The 22,136-nt window shown below is 44.5% G+C and overlaps 1 protein-coding gene across 2 annotated transcripts in view; it reads left to right on the forward strand.

Moving 5' to 3' along the window:
• LOC141052012 (cytochrome P450 2A4-like) overlaps positions 1-22,136 on the forward strand; it is a 139,592-nt gene that overhangs the window by 83,565 nt on the left and 33,891 nt on the right. For both annotated transcript variants that reach the window (XM_073549180.1, XM_073549179.1), the window contains exon 2: positions 13,238-13,400. In XM_073549180.1, the coding sequence (XP_073405281.1) occupies positions 13,238-13,400 (163 nt within the window). The remainder of the gene's footprint in view (positions 1-13,237; positions 13,401-22,136) is intronic.

The following is a 22,136-nucleotide window of genomic DNA, read 5'->3' on the forward strand; positions in this document are numbered from 1 at the left end:
AAACGCGACATGGTGTCCGATCTCAATTCCAGCCAAAAAAGTCAAATGGCGCTGCTTCCCTTCCGAGCTCTGGCATGACCCCAAATAGTTGTTTACACCCACATAAGGGGTATCAGCGTACTCAGGACAAATTGCACAATAACTTTTAGGGTCCTGTTACCCTTGGAAAATAAAAATTGGGGGTGAAAAGATCATTTTTGTGGAAAAAATATGATTTTTTAATTGTACGGCTGTACGTTATCAACTTCTGTGAAGCCCTTGTGGGTTCAGAGTTCTCACCACATATCTCGATAAGTTCCTTGGGGGGTCTAGTTTCCAAAATGGTGTCACTTGTGGGGGCTTCCCACTGTTTAGGCACATCAGAGGCTCTCCAAACGTGACATGGTGTCCGATCTGAATTCCAGCCAATTTTGCATTGAGAAAGTCAAGCGGCGCTCCTTCCCTCCTGAGCTCTGCCATACGCTGAAACAGTGGTTCCCCCCACATATCAGGTATCAGCGTACTCAGAAGAAATTTCACAATAACTTTTGCAGTCCAATTTCTCCTGTTACCCTTGGTAAAATAAAAAAAATTGGCCCTGAAGTAATTTTTTTGTGAATAAAAGTTAAATGTTCATTTTTTTTAAAACATTAAAAAAATTCATGTGAAGCACCTGAAGGGTTAATAAACTTCTTGAATGTGGTTTTGAGCACCTTGAGGGGTGCAGTTTTTAGAGTGGTGTCACTTTTGGGTATTTTCTATCATGTAGACCCCTTAAAGTGACTTTAAATGTGATGTGGTCCGTAAAAATAAAATGGTTTTGTAAAATTGAGAAATCTCTGGTCAACTTTTAACCCTTATAACTTCCTAACAAAAAAAGTTTTGGTTCCAAAATTGTGCTGATGTAAAGTAAACATGTGGAAAATGTTACTTACTAAGTTTTTTGTGTGCTGTATCTCTGTGATTTAAGGGCATAAAAATTCAAAGGTGGAAAATTACAAAATTTTCAAAATTTTCGCCAAATTTCTGTTTTTTTCACAAATAAACGCTAGTTATTTGAATGAAATTTTACCACTAACATGAAGTACAATATGTCACGAGAAAACAGAATCAGAATCACTGGGATCCATGGAAGCACTTCAGAGTTATTACCTCATAAAGGGAAAGTGGTCATAATTGTAAAAATTGGCCCGGTCATGAACGTGCAAACCACCCTTGGGGGTAAAGGGGTTAGAAGAGCTTTTGAGATAACTGTCCAATTATTTTTGTCCCTTTAAAAAGAGGCAGCTACAATTAAAGAGCTGTGATTCCTAAACCCTTACTCCAATTATGCTGTGAATATCCTCAAATTAAAGCTGAGTGTCTGTACGTTAATTCCATATAGATTATGTCAGGAACAACATGGAAGCGATCACACAGATCCCACCACTGCCACCAATTTGTCAGAGATAAGAGCAGGAGGAATAGCGCAGATCCCGTTTGTCCAGAGACGCAACTCTGCTGTCTCCAAACATCAGGACAATTACGCAATTGACTGACAACTTGTCAGTGACAAATGATGGAAGAGGCCACTGCTGCTTCCACTACTAGGCTGCTTTTTGGGGAACTCGCCGTGAGTATATGGTATATACACCTCCTATTCAAATGCATGGAATATATAAATATATACAGTGAGGAAATAAGTATTTGATACACTGCTGATTTTGCAAGTTTTCCCACCTGCAAAGAATGGAGAGATGTGTAATTTTTATCATAGGTACACTTCAACTGTGAGAGAGAAATTCTTTAAAAAAAATCCAGAAACTCACATTGCATGATTTTTACATAACTAACTTGCATATTATTGCATGAAATAAGTATTTGATACAATATAAAAACAGAACAATTTGGTACAGAAACCTTTGTTTGCAATTACAGAGGTCAGACTTTTCGTGTAGTTTTTAACCAAGTGTGCACACACTGCAGCAGGGATTTTGGCCCACTAATCCATGCACATCTCCAAATCTTTCAGGTGTCAGTGCTGTCACTGGACAACATTGAGTCTGAGCTCTCGCCAAAGATTTCCTATTGGGTTCAGGTCTGGGGACTGGCTAGCCCACTACAGGACCTTGAAATGCTTCTTATGGAGCCACGCCTTAGTTGTCCTGGCTGTGTGTTTCAAGTCATTGTCATTCCGATATTTGCGGTATCGGAATGCTCAACGCTACTGGTCATGCCTGGGTCTTCCACAGTCCTTTATGCCCAGCTTTGTAGGACCTCGCCATAGCCCACTGCTGCGGCACGAACAAATTGAAGCTGTTGTCGGATGGAGAGATGTGTAATTTTTATCATAGGTACACTTCAACTGTGAGAGAGAAATTCTTTAAAAAAAATCCAGAAACTCACATTGCATGATTTTTACATAACTAACTTGCATATTATTGCATGAAATAAGTATTTGATACAATATAAAAACAGAACAATTTGGTACAGAAACCTTTGTTTGCAAATACAGAGGTCAGACTTTTCGTGTAGTTTTTAACCAAGTGTGCATACACTGCAGCAGGGATTTTGGCCCACTAATCCTTGCACATCTCCAAATCTTTCAGGTGTCAGTGCTGTCACTGGACAACATTGAGTCTGAGCTCTCGCCAAAGATTTCCTATTGGGTTCAGGTCTGGGGACTGGCTAGCCCACTACAGGACCTTGAAATGCTTCTTATGGAGCCACGCCTTAGTTGTCCTGGCTGTGTGTTTCAAGTCATTGTCATTCCGATATTTGCGGTATCGGAATGCTCAACGCTACTGGTCATGCCTGGGTCTTCCACAGTCCTTTATGCGCAGCTTTGTAGGACCTCGCCATAGCCCACTGCTGCGGCACGAACAAATTGAAGCTGTTGTCGGATGGAGGGATGTGTAATTTTTATCATAGGTACACTTCAACTGTGAGAGAGAAATTCTTTAAAAAAAATCCAGAAACTCACATTGCATGATTTTTACATAACTAACTTGCATATTATTGCATGAAATAAGTATTTGATACAATATAAAAACAGAACAATTTGGTACAGAAACCTTTGTTTGCAAATACAGAGGTCAGACTTTTCGTGTAGTTTTTAACCAAGTGTGCACACACTGCAGCAGGGATTTTGGCCCACTAATCCATGCACATCTCCAAATCTTTCAGGTGTCAGTGCTGTCACTGGACAACATTGAGTCTGAGCTCTCGCCAAAGATTTCCTATTGGGTTCAGGTCTGGGGACTGGCTAGCCCACTACAGGACCTTGAAATGCTTCTTATAGAGCCACGCCTTAGTTGTCCTGGCTGTGTGTTTCAAGTCATTGTCATTGTCATTCCGATATTTGCGGTATCGGAATGCTCAACGCTACTGGTCATGCCTGGGTCTTCCACAGTCCTTTATGCGCAGCTTTGTAGGACCTCGCCATAGCCCACTGCTGCGGCACGAACAAATTGAAGCCGTTGTCAGATGGATGGCAGCTAACGCATCGACTTCAATTACTTCCACATCCTTTCAGGGCCAGAGCACTGAAGAGCAACCATCTGTCTCTTCACCACCTGCCAAATTGCCAAGGCAGTCTGAGAGCCCTGGACAGGAGCCATCTCTACTTCTGTTCTCTGAATCTCTTGGCTTGGAAACAGGGGGCCAGCCAAGCAGCATTCTAGAATGTGAAGAAGAGGGAGTATGCAGTGATGCGCAACTGCTTTGTCTCTCTGAATCTGAAGAGGTGGGTGGGCCAGTGCCTATGCTCAGCACACCTCAGTACGCATCAGATGATGAGACTCAGGTGCCACTTTCTGGTGCGTACTGTGCTGGCGAGACTACCCAGGAGAAGCAGGTGTTTGAAGAGGGGAGTGTAGATGATGAGGTCCTTGACCCATCATGGCGTGAGGAACAGGAAGGTGGTGGGAGCAGCTCTGAGGAAGAGATTCCCCGAACGGCCAAAACCGGAGGGAGAGGGAGGGGGCAGACTTGGTTGCCTGTAGCCTCCACTTCGGCACCCATTAGGAACATTCCTCCTCCAAAACCCAAAACGGGCGCTCCCAAGACTTGCAGTGCGTGGTCTTTTTTTTGACACAGTTGCAGATGACATTTGCTTTGTCAAATGCAAGCTGTGTGATCAGAAAGTCAAAAGAGGGAAAAGTGTCAGCAACCTCAATACCACAAATATGTGAAAACATGTGCGGACCAAGCATGTGGTGGAGTTACAAAGACACACTGAAGACGTAGGCCAACCTACAGCACCACCTACCACCTCTTCAGCTCGTGTTGTAGCCTCTTCCTCCAGCTCACACACAGCTGGTTCAGCTTCCTCACAGGATCACCATGGATGAACCTCTGGCACTGTTGTCCAGAGACCCAGTGACATTCCACCCACAGCACCATATTCCCTGTCATCCTCACACTCCCAGGCCACTCTACAGCCATCGGTAGCACAGGCATGGGAGAAAAGGCGGCCATACTCGGCAAATCATCCCCGAGCACAGGCTCTGAATGCTGGCATTGCAAAACTACTGGCCCTTGAAATGCTCTCATTCAGGCTGGTGGAGACTGACACCTTCTGTAACTTCATGGCATTGGCATTCCCACAATACACCGTGCCCAGCCGCTTTTATTTCAGCAGGCAAGCCGTCCCTGCCCTGCAAAAGCATGTGGAGGGAAAAATTAAACATGCGCTACTAAACGCCGTCAGTAGCAAGGTCCACCTGACCACCGATGCGTGGACCAGTAACCATGGACAGGGACGATACCTTTCCCTCACTGCCCATTGGGTCAATGTTGTGGAGCCGGGTACAGATCTTGAGAGTGGCGCTGTATGTGTTCTGCCAACTCCAAGGATTGCAGGAATCCAGTCTGTACACATTGACTCCTCCTCATACTCCAGTTCCTCAGAATCAGCGCTGCAGGAGCCGTCACGGTCTACCTCCACATGGACCCGTGAACGCTTATCTGTTACGACCAATATGAGCACAGCCATGGCCAAACGTCAACAGGCGTTTGAAATGAATTTCTTTGGGGAATCGAAGCCACACAGCGCAGGAGCTCTGGAATGCCATCAAGCAGGAGAGCGACATGTGGTTTGTGCCAGCGAATCTCCAGCCAGGCATGGTAGTGTGTGACAATGGCCGAAATCTGGTGGCAGCTCTGGGCCTAGGCAACCTCACTCACATCCCATGTCTGGCACATGTGCTCAACTTGGTCGTGCAGAGCTTTCTGATTGACTTTCCGGATCTTGATGCACTGCTGCACAAGGTCCGCATAGAGTGCGCTCACTTGCAGCGTTCCAGCATGGCAAGATCGCGCATTACAGCTCTGCAGCGCCGATTCCGCCTTCCGGAACATCGCATCATATGTGACCTACCCACCAGGTGGAATTCAACGTTACATATGTTGGAGCGGTTGTGTGAGCAGCAGGCAGCAGTCATGGAGTACCAGCTGCATCAGGCGCAAACAAGTCGCAATGTGCGTCGGTCACACTTCACCACCACTGAGTCGGCCTATATGAAGGACATCTGCCACGTTTTGCATGCCTTCAATGATTCCACGTGGATGGCAAGTGCAGATGATACACTAGTCACCATGACTGTCCCCCTTATCTGACTGCTTCAAAAAACACTGCAAGCACTAAGGGAGGAGGTTTTGGAAGAGGTGGAGGGTGAGGAGCCACAAATGCCATCTGCTTCTGGACAGTCTGCGCAACATGGTTCCTCACAAAGGCCTAGGCAGGGGACACTTGATGAGGAGGAGTCAATGGAGGAGGAAGACATCTCTCCAGAGGAGGGAGGTACACAATGCTCTAGTAGTCAGTATGTAGAGCTAGGATGGGGTGATGCAGAGCAGGCAGAGACGACGCCTCAAGCAGGGGACAGCGTTTCTTGGCAAGTTGGGAGTCTGGAGCACATGGTTGATCTCATGCTGCCGTGCCTGAGAGACGACCACCGCATCGCCCACATTCTCAACACGGCTGATTTTTGGTTGTACACCCTCCTAGATCCTTGCTACTGGGACAACTTACAAAGCCTCATAACACCGTTAAAGCGGGAGCGTAAAATGTGGGAGTACCGAGACACACTGGTGCACTCCCTCATGTTCTCCATTCCACCTGAGAGCAGTGCTGCTAGTGCTTTACAAAGCAGCTCTGTGCGTCGAGGCAGTGGAGGAAGCTCTGCACAAAGAGGGAGCAGAAGCAGCGCCTCAGCACAAGGCAAAACCAGTATGGCCAAAATGTGGCAAAGTTTTGTGTGCCCGCCACAAATGTCTACACCATCACGGCTCCAGTCAGCAGGAGGCAACGTTTCCGTCAGATGGTGACAGACTACATGTCTTGCCCTCTCAATATACTCCCAGACAGCTCTTCCCCTTCAAGATTTGGGTCTCTAAGCTGGATACCTGGCCAGAGCTTAGCCAGTATGCATTGGAGGTGCTGGCTTGCCCTGCTGCTAGTTTATTATCGGAACGCATGTTTAGTGCCGCAGGTGGTGTACTAACAGACCGTCGCATGCGACTATCCTCCGATAATATTGACCGGCTTACTTTTCTGAAAATGAACAAGGCCTGGATCTCGCCTGAATTTGCCAGTCCTCTTCCAGATTAAATAATTTGTTGGCAACAGTATCCAGGTCTCCTGTTGTGTTCATGTTTCTACCACCTGAACTGTAATCCCTGGGCTCCAACATGACCAGTTGCTGCTCAGAAGTGCCGTCTTCACAGAAAAAAACACTAGCTCCTGTGTTATTGGGGTTCAGTAGCGCCAGCTGCGCCCCTGCTGTGTGTACGGCAATGTCTCCTGCTCCCTCCACATTCAAACTACATCAGATATTAAACTTGCTCCAATTAGGCCTCAGCCTACTCCTTGATTGACCCTGGGCTCCAACACCGCCAGTTTCTGCTCGGAAGTGCCGTCTGCACAGATAAAAACACTAGCTCTTGTGTTAGTGGGGGTCAGTAACGCCAGCTGCTTCCCTGCTGTGTGTCCGGCAATATCTCCTGCTCCCTCCACATTCACACAACAATATCAGATATTAAACTTGCTCCAATTAGGCCTCAGCCTACACCATGATTGATCCTGGGCTCCAACACCGCCAGTTGTTGCTCGGAAGTGCCGTCTGCACAGATAAAACACTAGCTCCTGTGTTAATGGGGTTCAGTAATGCCAGCTGCTCCCCAGCTGTGTGTTGTCAATATCTCCTGCTCCATCCTCATTCACACTACAACATCAGATATTAAACTTGCTCCAATTAGGCCTCAGCCTACACCATGATTGATCCTGGGCTCCAACACCGCCAGTTGTTATTCAGAAGTCCCGTCTGCACAGAAAAAAACACTAGCTCCTGTGTTAGTGGGGTTCAGTAACGCCATCTGCTCCCCTGCTGTGTGTCCGGCAACATCTCCTGCTCCCTCCACATTCACGCTACAACATCAGATTTTAAACTTGCTCCAAGTAGGCTTCAGCCTACTTGGTGATTGTTCCTGGGCTCCAACACCGCCAGCTGTTGCTCAGAAGTGCCGTATGCACAGAAAAAACACTAGCTCCTGTGTTAGTGGGGTTCAGTAACACAAGCTGCTCTCCTGCTGTGTGTCCAGCAATATCGCCTGCTCCCTCCACATTCACACTACAACATCAGATTTTACACTTGCTCCAATTAGGCCTCAGCCTACTCCTTTTGATTGACCCTGGGCTCCAACACCACCAGTTGCTGCTTGGAAGTGCCGTCTGCACAGAGAAAAACACTAGGTCCTGTGTTAATGGGGTTCAGTAACGCCAGCTGCTCCACTGCTGTGTGTCCGGCAATATCTCCTGCTCCCTCCACATTCAAACTACAACATCAGATTTTAAACTTGCTCCAAGTAGGCCTCAGCCTACTCCTTGATTGACCCTGGGCTCCAACACCGCCAGTTGCTGCTCAGCAGTGCCGTCTGCACAGTCAACATATGCTCCAGTGTTATTGGGGTTCAGTAATGTCAGCTGATCTCCAGCTGTGTGTTCGGCATTGTCTCCTGCTCTGTCCACACTCACACAACTAAAGATTTTAAACTTAGGACTCTTCCTCCACTCTGTTTGAACTGTAATCCCAGGGCTCCAACACCGCCAGTTGCTGCTCAGAAGTGTCTTTGGCACAGGTAGTCCTTCCTGGCCAGCCTGGTTCAGCACGCCAGCTGTTTCCGGGAGGTGTCAACGTCACTTTGTCACCAATATGTTGTCCTGTCGTGTTGTGGTTGGGTTAGCCGACTCTATGGTGCCTGCAGTTTAGGTGCTTCCTATGTGGGTTGCGGGTTCTGACAATAAAGGCTGGTTCTGTAGTGCCAATAGGACAAGCACCCCCTGTAGGACTGTGGGTTTCAGTAACTGCGGCGGGCTCGCGGCCTTGCAACTTTGTTTTTCATGGGTACCTTCTGCTACCCATCCGGGTTCCAGCACCTTCAGCTGGTTCTCGGCAGTGCCTTTGGCTTAGGTGCCTCCATCTCGGTATCCGAGTTCCAGCAACGTCTGCTGGTCCTTGGTAGTGCTTTCTAGAACAGGTACCTCCTGCTTAGTCAATGGGTTCCAGTAACGTCAGCTGGTCCTTGGTAGTGCCATTGGCTCTTGTAGCTTCTGCTACCCATCCGGGTTCCAGCACCGTCAGCTGGTCCTCGGTAGTTCCATTGCCTCTTGATCCTTCTGCTGCCCCTCCGGGTTCCAGCACCGTCAGCTGGTTCTCGGCAGTGCCTTTGGCTTAGGTGCCTCCATCTCGGTATCCGAGTTCCAGCAACATCTGCTGATCCTTGGTAGTGCTTTCTAGCACAGGTACCTCCTGCTTAGTCACCGGGTTCCAGTAACGTCAGCTGGTCCTCGGTAGTGCCATTGGCTTTTGTTCCTTCTGCTGCCCCTCCGGGTTCCAGCACCGCCAGCCGGTTCTCAGCAGTGTCAATGTCACTTTGGCACCAATACGTTGTCCTGTCGTGTTGCGGTCAGGTTAGCCGACTCTATGGTGCCTGCAGTTTAGGTGCTTCCTATGTGGGCTGCGGGTTCTGGCAATAAAGGCTGGTTCCGTAGTGCCAATAGGACAAGCACCCCTGTAGGACTGTGGGTTTCGGTAACTGCGGCCGGCTCGCGGCCTTGCAACTTTGTTTTTCATGGGTACCTTCTGCTACCCATCCGAGTTCCAGCACCGTCAGCTGGTTCTCGGCAGTGCCTTTGGCTTAGGTGCCTCCATCTCAGTATTCGAGTTCCAGTAACGTCAGCTGGTCCTCGGTAGTGCCATTGGCTCTTGTTCCTTCTGCTGCCCCTCCGGGTTCCCGCAACGTCAGCTGCTTCTCGGCAGCGTCAACGTCACTTTAGCACCAATGCACTGTCCTGTCGTGTTGCGACATTATTATTAGTTGTTTTTCTTCATGTAGAATTAACCTACAAGGAAAGAAAGGGTTTATTTTAATTCCGATATTTCTGTCCCATTGACTTGCATTGGTTTCCGGTATCGGAATCGGCGATATCCGATACTTTTTGGGTATCGGTCCGATCCAATCCGATCAGATATTTCACGATATCGGAAGGTATCGCTCAAAACTAATGACCAGTCTTCAATGCTCTTACTGAGGGAAGGAGGTTGTTGTCCAAAATGTTGCAATACATGACCCCATTCATACTCCCTTCAATATGTTGCAGTCACCCTGTTCCCTTTGCAGAAAATCACCCCCAAAGTTTGATGTTTCCCCCACCTTGATTCACGGTTTGGGATTGTACTCATCCTTCTTCCTCCAAACACGTCAAGTGAAGTTGATACCAAAAAGTTCTATTTTGGTCTGATCTGACCACATGACCTTCTCCCATGCCTCATCTGGATAATCCAGATGATCATTGATAAACACCAAACAGGCCTGGACATGTTCTGGCATGAACAGGGGGACCTTGAGTGCCCTACAGGATTTTAAGCCATCACTGTGTAGAGTGCTACTAACAGTAATGTTTGAGACTGTGGTCCCAGCTCTCATCAGGTCATTGACCAGGTCCTCCCATGTAGTTCTGGACTGATGCCTGACCATTCTCAGATCACAGATAGCCCATGAGGCGAGACCTTGCATGGAGCCCTAGACCGAGGAAGATTGACAGTGTTTCTTCCATTTTCTAATAATTGTGCCAACAGTTGTTGCCTTTTCACCAAGTTGCTTCCCTATTGTCCAGTAGCCCATCTCAGCCTTGTTCAGGTCTACAATTTTGTCCTTGGTGTCCTTAGACAGCGCTTTGGTCTTGGCCGTGGTGGGGAGGTTGGAGTATGATTGATTGAGCGTGTGGACAGGTGTTTTCAATAGGTGCAATTAATACAAGTAATAAGTGCAGAGTAGGAGGGCTTCTTTAAAAAAAACTAACAAGTCTGTGAGAGCCAGAATTCTTGCTGGTTCGTAGGTGATCAAATACTTATTTCATGCAATAAAAAACAATTAAATTATTTAAAAAATCATACAATGTGATTTTCTGGGTTTCACTTTTGGATTCTGTCTGTCACAGTTGAATTGTAGGTACGATTAAAGTTACAGACCTCTCATTCCTTGAAGATGGGAAAACTTGCAAAATCTGCAGTGTATCAAATACTTATTTTCCACACTGTATCTGTAAAAACACACACATTACATATATATATATATACTGTATATATATATATATATATATATAGTATATACAGTATATTCCGATAATTATTTCCAACTCCACAAGCAAAAAGTCCTACTAGCTGCCACTACCAATCGTTTATACATGCAGATTGGACACCCATTTCAGATAGCCTATGGTTTCAGGGGTATGTTTTACAGATCAAGAGGAAAGGATCCATTGCATTTTATATATTTAATCCAGAAAGATATGCAAAAATATACGTTATATGCAACTACATGGGATAAAAGGAATAACAAAAGAATAAGTACTAAACCTGTGTCATGGAAATGGTTCAGAGCTTAGTGGAGGGGGGTACTCTTTTAGGAAATGGATAGAACTACAGCAAGCTATACTTTCCAGAACCAACGAATGACCAAAACCCAAACTCCGATTTTTTTTAGATCACGTTTACGCCCACATACCTCCACTTGGGGAGCTCATATTGGGACTGGTCATGAGATGTACTAGATCCTTTAGAAGCTTATGAGACTTTCAGGATATTTTTGCACCTGGAGATTGTAGGCGACAGATATTGCTGTCATTTTTATCATGATTTTACATTTCATGGATAAAGTAAAGTATCTGAATTTAGTTGAAGGTCTTCGACAAGTCTTGGTGATGTGAGTGAGTGCGTTATGCTTGTCCCTTCATTATGACACACAAAATATATCTTCCTTAAATATCGGATTTATGCAAGCCTCAATATTCATCACTGAATACTGGCTCCAGAGAGTCTAAGATAAATCCTTTGAACTGAGAAAGCTAATTACTTTGAACAGAGGGAGCCCCTGTGCCTCTAAGGCTAATTTCACACTAGCGTTACAGGGCGCAGCGCACGGCTGCCACTAAGCTCCGCCCTGGCCATGCCCCCTCCAGTCAGCTCCTCCTCTGATTGCATAACGCTGCATGCCATCAAGGAACCCTATATTTAGTGTTGGGTATGCTGGTCGTGCGCTGGCACACTTGCCGGTGCATCCCAGCTTTTGGCGCTGCGCCGAGTGTACAAAAATGCAACAGTGTGTTTGGCGCACGTCGGCGCAGCGCCAAAAGGGCAGATGCACCGGCAAAAGTGTGACAGCGCACGACCAGCATACCCAACGCTAAATATAGGGTACGCTGATCGCATGCAGCGTCATGTGATCAGAGGAGGAGCTGACCGGAGGGGGAGTGGCCAGGGGCAGAGCTTAGCGGCGGCCGTGCACTGCGCCCTGTAATGCTAGTGTGAAACTAGCCTTAGTATATATAATAAAAAGATGGTAATAAGGTGCGTTTGCAGCCCTGGATCCACCGTGCAGAAATGTTAACAAATATTTCTATATCTAACTACTTGGAGTTGGAAAAAATTTATAAAAATGATGCTATGGTCAAAATACGCACTTGTCTAACAATTCTGCACAAAGTGTATCTATAATGATTTTCCTTTTTTGTACAGCTTTTAATTAGTCTTTCTAAGGGACTTGAAACTATGATCACTTATACACTGCACTGCAGTACTGTAATATTGCAGGATATTGTATGTTACAAATTGCCTGTGATCTGGATGGACTTCATTGGTGTACAAACATGCTAGACACTTCATCACAACCCCAGCTACATGACAATGCTATACTGCCATAGGCATCGCTCAATTTGAAGGAAAACCTGCCCAACATTTCCAACATCTTAGATTCTGCTGTCATGACAAACAGAACACTCTAAAGGGTTGAACGGCTGCAATTGGAGCAACATCTGATAGATGGATCTGATAATTGGAGCAACACATAGACTTGAGAGCTGGTTGCAAATCACAGGGCCAGATACCCCTCCATTTGTGCCGTGTACACATTGGCTGTTCATGCACACCAAATGGAAATCTGGGCTGAGTTGGACCTCACCATTTAACCAGATTCGCTGATTGCTGATATTGCCTGTAATGGAGTATACACAATAACTATTTTTGCTATGTAAAAATAGTGGATGGTGATTTATATCCCTTTACAGCATGCTATTGACAAAGTACCTAGCCTCTGGACTTAACGAAAATCATCTGTTATCTGTTGTCTGTTGCAGTTGAGTGTTAAATATGTCTGCAGCACCCCCACAGTAGCATGAAAGTATTACATGGTGCTAGTTTAAATTGTAATGCATGGACATGTTGGGTCCTCCAAGAGAGGTTATGCCCAGCTGTTTTACTCTCTAAAAAGGGGTAGCCCTAAAATGACACCCTTTATATTAATTAAAATAAATATTAGTATAATACAGGTCTGTAAGTTAATCATATCTCATCACATAGGAAATAAAAACCAGACGATGGCGAGTCCAGCACAGTGGTAATGAATTCCACAGGAAGGGGTGAAGAATTTTTGTATTCCGGTTAAAAATGATGATGAAGACTAAGTATCAATAAATATATGTATCATTAAAAAAAATGTATCAATGGGTGTATCAGGTGAGCATACATCTTATGTCTCACCTTATCCAGATGGCAATTTGCTTTTCCCTTTTTCCCGAAAAAGTTTATAATCTCATCCTATAAGTGCAAGAAAACATTTTCCCAAATCTTCTAGGTAAAATATTATTGCACTGAGCATGATGTGTTATATACTGTATATGCATTATATACTGTATGTTTTTTTTTATGCTTTTTTTTTTTAGCTGAGCCAGAAATATGGACCTGTCTATACCTTCTACTTAGCAAGCTATCGGACGATAATGCTGATTGGATACGATACTGTGAAGGAAGCTTTGGTGGACTGTGGCGACGTGTTTAGTGATAGGGGAGAAACAGGAATAGGAGATTTCTTTTTAAAGAATTTTGGTAAGTTAAAAAAGGGAATAGTTATCAAGAACAGGACTATCTATTTCAGGAGTTAATGTTACATGGATTGTTTAAAAAATTTTGGATTTTTTTTGGCCAAATCCAAATTGTTATGAAAAAAATGTACAAATAGAAATTTTGCAATTTTCACATTGGGTGCTGGGGATATTGTACACTCAAGCTTTCTGATCTTTCAGGTAATGCGCATGTGCATTAGCAGCAATATACTATCTTTTGTATTGAAGCATCTAATGAACTGTGACATCTCCTATTGTGAATGCTGGATTCTATTGTAACTGCTCTGTATAGAGGTGAAATCTGTCATTGTAGAGCTGTCTGTGATGATAAGACAACTGTGGAAATGCCTTCCCTAAAGAACAGGAAGCATTAGTCTAAAATAGCCTCAGTAGCCAATGTAGAATTTGCAAGATTTCTCAGTTTGTATGCAGATTCTGATATGGAAAAATATTAAAACTGCCAAAATTTTAAAAAAAAAAATACATTTTACACAAAAATTATTTAAATAGCAGGTCATTTATGATTTCTTTAAGTACATGAATAAAATGGTAGTAAGTCGTGAATGATTTCAATGTGAATTCTTAATTATATGCACACGCCATATTGTTCTAGAAATAAATATAGTGTATATACTGTATGTTAATAATAAATAAACCTGATAGAAACTTGCGCTAATTAAATGTGTCTTGGTTAAATAAAGATATCTTATGAAGAAATCTATTACCTTTACTGAAGCTAAAAACTGGCGAGGCAGGGAAAAAGGTCTTCAGAATGCAGGGTGGATTTCCAGGTCCTTTCCCAATAATACTCCCCGACACAGGTATATAAAAACTTACTGGAGCTAAAGGGTGCTACCTCCTAGCATGCCGCTGTCCCGGCCAGTGACTGGCGTGCAGCTGGAGGTGTATATCGGCAGGCTGTAAGAGTACCAGCTGCCGCTTGCAAAAGCAGGCCTGCAAGGTCCAAAAAAGCTGAAGGACCTTGCGTGACGTCACAGTCACGTGATAGATCACGTGACAGGCAAGAAAGCCCTATGGGGCGCTGATGGGGCCAGAAAGCAATGGCAAACCTACGCGTTGCGGAATTCACTGATTCTTTCTTGCCGATATACACCTCCAGCTGCGCGCCAGTCACTGGCCGGGACGGCGGCATGCTAGGAGGTAGCACCCTTTAGCTCCAGTAAGTTTTTATATACCTGTGTCGGGGAGTATTATTGGGAAAGGACCTGGAAATCCACCCTGCATTCTGAAGACCTTTTTCCCTGCCTCGCCAGTTTTTAGCTTCAGTAAAGGTAATAGATTTCTTCATAAGATATCTTTATTTAACCAAGACACATTTAATTAGCGCAAGTTTCTATCAGGTTTATTTATTATTATTATTTTATGGAGACAACTTGAGTGGTGTGTTGTCTTATTACTTGCTGCTTTGTGTTCTGTGGGTGTACGCTTGAGCGCCATTGGTATACACATATATTTATTATATACTGTATGTATCTGGCAAAAATTAAGAGACCACTGCAAACATTTTCAGTTTGATTCTTCTCTTTATAGGTATATTTTTGAGTACAATGTAAAGTGCTCTTTTATTCTATAAACTACTGACAACATGTCTATGAATTTCCAAGCAATACATTTTGTATTTTTTTTTTTTTAGAAAATGAGAAATGGTCAAAATAACAAAAAAATGCAGTGCTTGCAGACCTCAAATAATGCTAAGAAAACAAGTTCCTAATCATTTAGAAACAACAATACTAATGTTTTAACTCAGGAAGAGTTCAGACATCAATATTTTGTGGAATAACCATGATTTTTAATCACAGCTTTCATGTGTCTTGGCATGCTTTCCACCAGTCTTTTGAGTGACCTTATGCCACTCCTGGTACAAAAATTTAAGCAGTTCTTCTTTGTTTGATCGCTTGTGACTATCCATCTTAAACTTGATTATATTCCAGAAGATTTCAATGGGGTTCAGGTCTGGAGACTGGGCTGGCCATGACAGGGATTTGATGTGGTGGACCTCAATGCATATATTAATTGACATAGCTGTGTGGCATGCCACATTATCCTGCTGGAAAAACCAGTCCTCAGAGTTGGGGAACATTGCCTGAGCCGAAGGAATCAACTGTTTTTCCAGGATAACCTTGTATGCGGCTTGATTCATACATCCTTCGCAAAAAATAACCTGCCCAATTCCATCCTTGCTGAAGCATCCCCAGGTTATCACCGATCCTCAGCCAAATTTCACAGTGGGTGCAAGACACTGTGGCTTGTACGCATTTCCAGTTCTCTGTCTAACCATTAGACGACCAGGTGTTGGGCAAAACTGAAAATTAGACTCATCAAAGAAGATTACCTTACTCCAGTACCCTATGGTCCAATCCTTATGGTCTTTGGCAAACTTCAACCTGGCTCTCCTTTGCTTCTCATTGATGAAAGGTTTTTTTCTAGCTTTACATGACTTGAGCCTGCCATTAGGAGCCTGCTACGAACTGTTCTTGCCATGCACTTCACCCCAGCTGCCATTTGCCATTCATTTTTTAGGTCACTTGATGTCATCCTGCGATTGCTGGGTGACGTTCAAATAAGATGACGGTCATCCCGGTCAGTGGAGAGTCATTTTCGCCCTCTGCTGGTCTGTAGCTTTGTTGTCCCCAATGTCTGCTGCTTGACCTTGTTGTAATGGACTCCCATCTTAGAAATTTTAAGGATGGAGGTAACATGATGCTCACTGTATCCCTCTGCTAGTAAAGCCAGAATTGAGCCCTTCTTTTCCTCACTCAAGACTTTTCTTTTCAACTCCTTTGGCATGGTTAAAAGTTATTTTTTCATTCCTATTACTTCTGGAATATTATTAGCACTTGTTTTGCCATCTAGCTTGTCCTATTGCAAGAGAATTGTGAACACCACAGCAGGGTTTTTTATACTTTACTTCATTAAATAAGATTTGGTTCAGGTGATCACCTAATCAGAAGCACATTAAGTAGAATGAGGTGCACTCTGGTTGGAATTTAACTGACACTGGAATGGAATGGCTGTCAGACATGTAGGGAAGCTGGTTTTTATAAAACTGTGCAGTGATCTCTTAATTTTTGCCAGAGCTGTACAAGTGGTAAGGTGCAAACCATTTTGAAAAAGGATCGAATCTTGTTCCTGACTACCATTCCAAACAAGCCAGAACAAAATGGCATTGCAGAGAGATGGCTTCACATTAGCGTTTTTTAGCCCAGCGCATCATGCGCGTCCATGCGCATGCGCCATACGCCCCTATGTTTAACATGGCGGGTGCATGGTCTAGCGTTTGCACGCGCACGTATGCGGTTTTGTGCGCATGCATTTTTTTGTAGTGTGTGCCTAGGCTCGCCCGACTCAACCTGTTGCATTTTTGGGTCCGCCCAATGGTGTCAAAATAATGCATGCACATGGTAGCGCACAGAATGCACAAAAATAACACATTGCAGTCTATGGGAACACAGGCGTGTGCGTGGTCATGCGCACGCCTGCGTTTGAAATCGCATGCGTTTTAAGAGTTAACATGGCTACAAACTGGTTAAAACGCATGCGCCTAAAAAACGCAAACGCATGCAAAATGCATGATGCGTTTTTTGCATGCTTTTCTATTGCGCACAAAGCGCAGCGCTAAAAAACGCTAATGTGAAACTAGCCTAAGTATGACAATGTGCATGATATACAGTGGGTGTTTGTAATATGTGATATCTATGCAGAGTAACATATGTCCACTGTAGTGTCTAATTTGTAATTTTTGCATCAGGTATCTAATGTTTGAGAGCAGTTAGAGTTCATGCTAGCGTCTGATGTGCAAAAAGTGTAAATGCAGTATATGTGTTTGCATTACAGTGTTTGCCTCAGCTCTCCCAAAAACGTGGTAAAACACATCTTTTTGTTGTGATTTTCAAAAATTACAGCAGAAGAACGCAACACAAACGCGTTGTGTGAACATACTCAACTGTCATGATTTCTCGGTAGTCCCTCAGAAGCGGTCGGTCGCAGATTTGTGTGTATGCAGCTTGCATACTTGACATCAGGTGCCGAAAACTAGACTCATTCAGCTTCTCCCAATTTACTTCTTCTGAGAGAAGTCAAAGGCGTATAGTCAGTGTGTGGCCACAAGTTTGCAAATCGCATACATGCTGTCATTAGACCGCTCTCTCGCACCAGCAATACTAAGGTATCGTGAGAGTGTGCCCACCACACACTGTCACTATTAAGCAGTCCGCAGTCACATTGACTGCCAACCAACTTTTACTCAAATCTGGACAACCCCTTTAATGAAGTTATAATGTAATCAATCATTTAGGGTCTGGGGCAGAGGGGTCTTTTGTCAGTTACGGCCTTATAGGTGATATAGAAAGAGAGCTTTCCAGAAAACATGTTTGGGGTGGACATAGAGAAGGTTCTTTTTGTAAATCAATAAAACCATAACAGCTTGAGGGTTCCACTGTCAGTAGGGATACATGCATACACGGGAGATTTGCAGTGAATTTTTGCACAGCATATCTCCAGCTTATCGTTTGCAAAATCTGTTACACGCTGCTTTTGCTGTAGATTTAGGGTATGCTCACATGACGTGTTTTTTTCATCATGGTTTTTTTATGTGCTTTTGCTTTTTACACCTTTACATCCAATGACGGACACAGTCCGTCATGGCAGGGTGTAAGTTCCCCCACCAGGATGGACTGTGTCCATCATGCATTTCAACTACCACTGCGAGTTCAGTGCCGACAACTGTCTGTGACAGCTGAGAGGCACGGGAAGAGGTGCAAGGACCCGTGCTGTCGGTCCCCGGGTCATCAAGCTACGGAAAGACTCTGAGACCATGCTCACAGCATGGTATCAGAAGCTATCAGCATAGGTATAATGCACTGCAATGCTGGAGCATTGCAATGTATTATACCTGCAATCAAAGTGAAAAAAGTGAAAGTCCCATGAAGGGACGAGGTAAGAAAGAAAATGTAAAAAAAAAAAATGTTAAATTTTTTTTAAAGATAATAATAATAAAAGAATCCACTAATACACATTTTTATGTAAAAAAATTAAATAATCGATCTATAAAAACAACACACTAGTTAACCCCTTCAGTGAATGCCGTTAAAAAAAAAACACACAAAAAAGTAGCAAATTATGCCTTATCATCATACAGCTTGGAAAAAGTGGAATAAAACGAGATGAAAAAGACGAATGGTAATAAAAAAATTATCACTGAAAGAGCTATCTTGTCCCACAAAAAACAAGCCACCATACAGCTCCATCAGCGGAAAAAAAAAAAAAAAAATATAGCTCTCAGAATAAAGCAATGCTAAAATAATTCCTATTTCTATAAAAGTTTTTATTGTGTAAAAATGCCAAAACCTTTGTATTGTCAGGTGACATCAAGCCCACGGATTAGTAATGGAGAAAGGTCTATAAGACACCTATCCATTACTAACCCTATAGTTGTATAGTAAATAAAGACACAGCCAGAATAAAGTCCTTTATTTGAAATAAGACTAAACGCAGTTTTCCATTTTTATTTAAACGCCTAATTGCAGGGAAGCCCTCGTTCTCCTGTAATAAAAGTAAAATAAAAAAAACAGCAATATAAGCTGTGTGCTTGAATGTCAAAAATACAAAGGTGACATCAACCCCACAAATATGAACCCCACTTGTCATCGCTCCAGGTCAAGTGGGAACAGCCGGGCAAAGATCCAGAATTGGCGCATCTAAGAGATGTGCCTTTTCTGGGCAGCTTTGGGCTGCTATTTTTAGGCTGGGGGGGCCAATATCTATGGCCCCTTAACAGCCTGAGAATACCAGCCCCCAACTCTCTGCTTTAGCAAGGTTGGTTGTCAAAAATGGGGGGAACTCCACACCATTTTTTAAATTATTTATTTACATAATTAAAAAAACTGTGGGGACCCCTCTATTCTTGATAACTTGCCTTGCTGAAGCTGACAGCAGAGGGTTGCAGCCCCCAGCTGTGAGTTTTGTCTGGCTGGTTAGCAAAAATAAGGGGGAATCCACGCCATTTTTTAAAATTATTTATTTACAGCGTAGGAGCGGCTGATGAACACTCCCATCCGCCGCTCCTGCTCTCATTGTAATTAGCAGCAGTAGGTGTCGGATGATGGGATCAGTAGTCCCATCAGCTGACACCAGTGACCGGAGGTAAGCTTTATACCTCCGATCACAGCTGAGTGCTCACACTGTCTTTTGACAGAGTGGGAACCATGGCTCTCTGACTGGTGGGGACGATTTCCCTGCCGATCAGAAGCGGTGTTTGCACATTTCAGCACAGGAAACACTGGATGTTCGGGCACCCCATTCAATCGAATGGGGTCCGGGATCAGGTTCAGGTACTGTTCTGGTACCAGAACCCAAACTTTTGTAACTGTTTGGCCGAACTCGCCAGACCCGAACATCCAGGTGTCTGCCCATCTCTACTTCTTACCCTGCCCCCCACCAACTCTGCCACTGTGATGAAGCAACCTCCATTTTGAACCACGCCTAAGATAACTGCACCCAGCTCAACTTCGACCGACCCCATGTGATTAAAAAAGGGGGAGGGTGGGTGGGTCTTCTCCTGCTGTCTTTCGGACTAAGTGAAGGGTTCCCGCACTATTCCTGACCCTATATATCGCCCCACCCCCAATTCTCCTCCGCTCTCCCTGAACCACCAATCCTATCCTGCCCACCTGATTTTAAAACAAAATAAAAAAAAACCTTCATGTCCCCAGCGCAGTCATGTGGGGCTTCCATACGAGCTGTGCCTATTCCTGCCCCTTCTTGACCGCGTATGGCCAATCTGGGGGTTTTTCTTCATCCTGTACCCCCATACACAACTCCCGTACTGGGAAAAACACCCGCCTTATTAAAATAAAAACACTACACATTATCTTCTTTGGATAATTTTGGCAACAGCCTTCAGTTTTTTAACAAATAACATAAACATTTACAATAAATATTAAATACACAATCTTATACAACATGAGGGGAGGGTTCTTGGAGCCCTAACAATCTGGCTAAATATTTGGCAAAAAACACAAGAACTTAAAACTCCACATTACCCTCAGCCGTAAACCATCAGCTCTAGGGCACCAAACCTCCAAAGGCTAACCACCAAAAGCTTCCGCGTAAAAAACCCCGTCCAGAGCCGTAACCAAAAGCCAGATCCACCGAAACAATTTTAACTATCCAGAATTTTAACTTCCAATTCCTTTTCGCTGATTCAGCGTCAACTCCAAGAACCCCGCCAACCACGAACAGCCCTGACCACCTCAGGCTCGTGAGTGCCCCAACACCGCCAGTGGTCTTTCGACTCCACCTTGTATTGCCAATGCCCACAAATCAATTCCTGTCTCATTCAAATGAACCCCGTCGCCCCTCCAAAAATTACCAACCTCCGCTTCTAATTCGAAATGCCGCATGCAGATACCCCCATTTCTGGAAACAAAACTGGATACGGCCCGATTCAACTTCACCCTGGCCTGTTAATCCCTTTTAACGATCGGGCTGCCCTCTACTTCTTTCTGGGAACAATATCAGACCAAATAGTCAGCACCCCAGGAAACGATGCCCACAAAGAAAGTCAAAGCGAATGTTCCTAATAAACTCCCTGACAGTTTTGACGCACAAATCATTTCCTCCCAGATGCACCACCAAAATGTTGGGGTCATTATCCAAACGAGCAAATCTAGAAAACTCTGACAAAGCCCTGCTCCAGACCATCCCTCGAAGTCCCAACCATCGAATGACAACTTGATCCCTCCTAAAACCCAATTGCCTACCATCCGGCCTCACATCCGCCTGAAGCGCCCCCAATGCACAAAAGAGTGTCTGAAAATCTAGGCTAAGTACGGATCCCGACCTGAAATACATAACAAAAACAGCATTTGTCAATCGCCCCCAAACCGTTTACCCCAGCACCAATCAATGCCACACATACGTCAAGTATCGATCGGAATTCCAGAGGCCGATACACTTGATCTCATCCACCCCCAAACCACGACTATCTGCTTCAGAGGCCGCGCCAATCCTAAAAGAATGCGACCCATATGAACCTGGTGGGAGACCCAACTCCCTCAAACCTTTCTTAAGAACCGCAATAAACTGGAAACGAGACAAAAACGCACCGCCTTTGTGGCACATCAAGGGGCCCACTCGACCTGACAACAAGCGCCAATAAGACTCCAAACTCTTTTCTGGGCACATCACAGCTCTCTCCACTCTCCCCAATACCACTTGCTTACCCCTTCCCAACTGATCAGTTTTTGAATGCCGAATCCAAAAAACAATCCCCCTTTCCAAAATTCAAAATCCTCCGCCAGCAGACCTCCAGCCCTATCTTTACTATGTGACACTATTTCACCTATCTGCATAGCCCCAAAAAACGCTAAAGAAAAAGCCAATTTGAACAATGCCACCTCAAATGTAGAACTACAAATCCTTTCCAGAACTCTCCTCAACCGTTCCAACATGCTAAATGAAATAGGTCGACACCTGTCAAAACTCTGGGTCCCTTTTCGGAAACCTTTCAACGCTTGCCTCACCAGGAAATTCTTCGTCACATCGAACAAACCTTCCAACTTAAAGCCAAAAGCAAGGCCAGCGATGAATTTATTAACCCTCATAATTGACCAGCCCGTTTCCGCCACCCTGCCAACCAAAAACAATACCGCCGATGTCCTGTCTTCTTTGGATTCCAATGCTCCCCAACGGGACACCC

This window comes from Dendrobates tinctorius, unplaced genomic scaffold, assembly GCF_039654945.1.
Source record: "Dendrobates tinctorius isolate UK_male_01 unplaced genomic scaffold, ASM3965494v1 ptg000158l, whole genome shotgun sequence".
Classification (NCBI taxonomy): domain Eukaryota; kingdom Metazoa; phylum Chordata; class Amphibia; order Anura; family Dendrobatidae; genus Dendrobates; species Dendrobates tinctorius.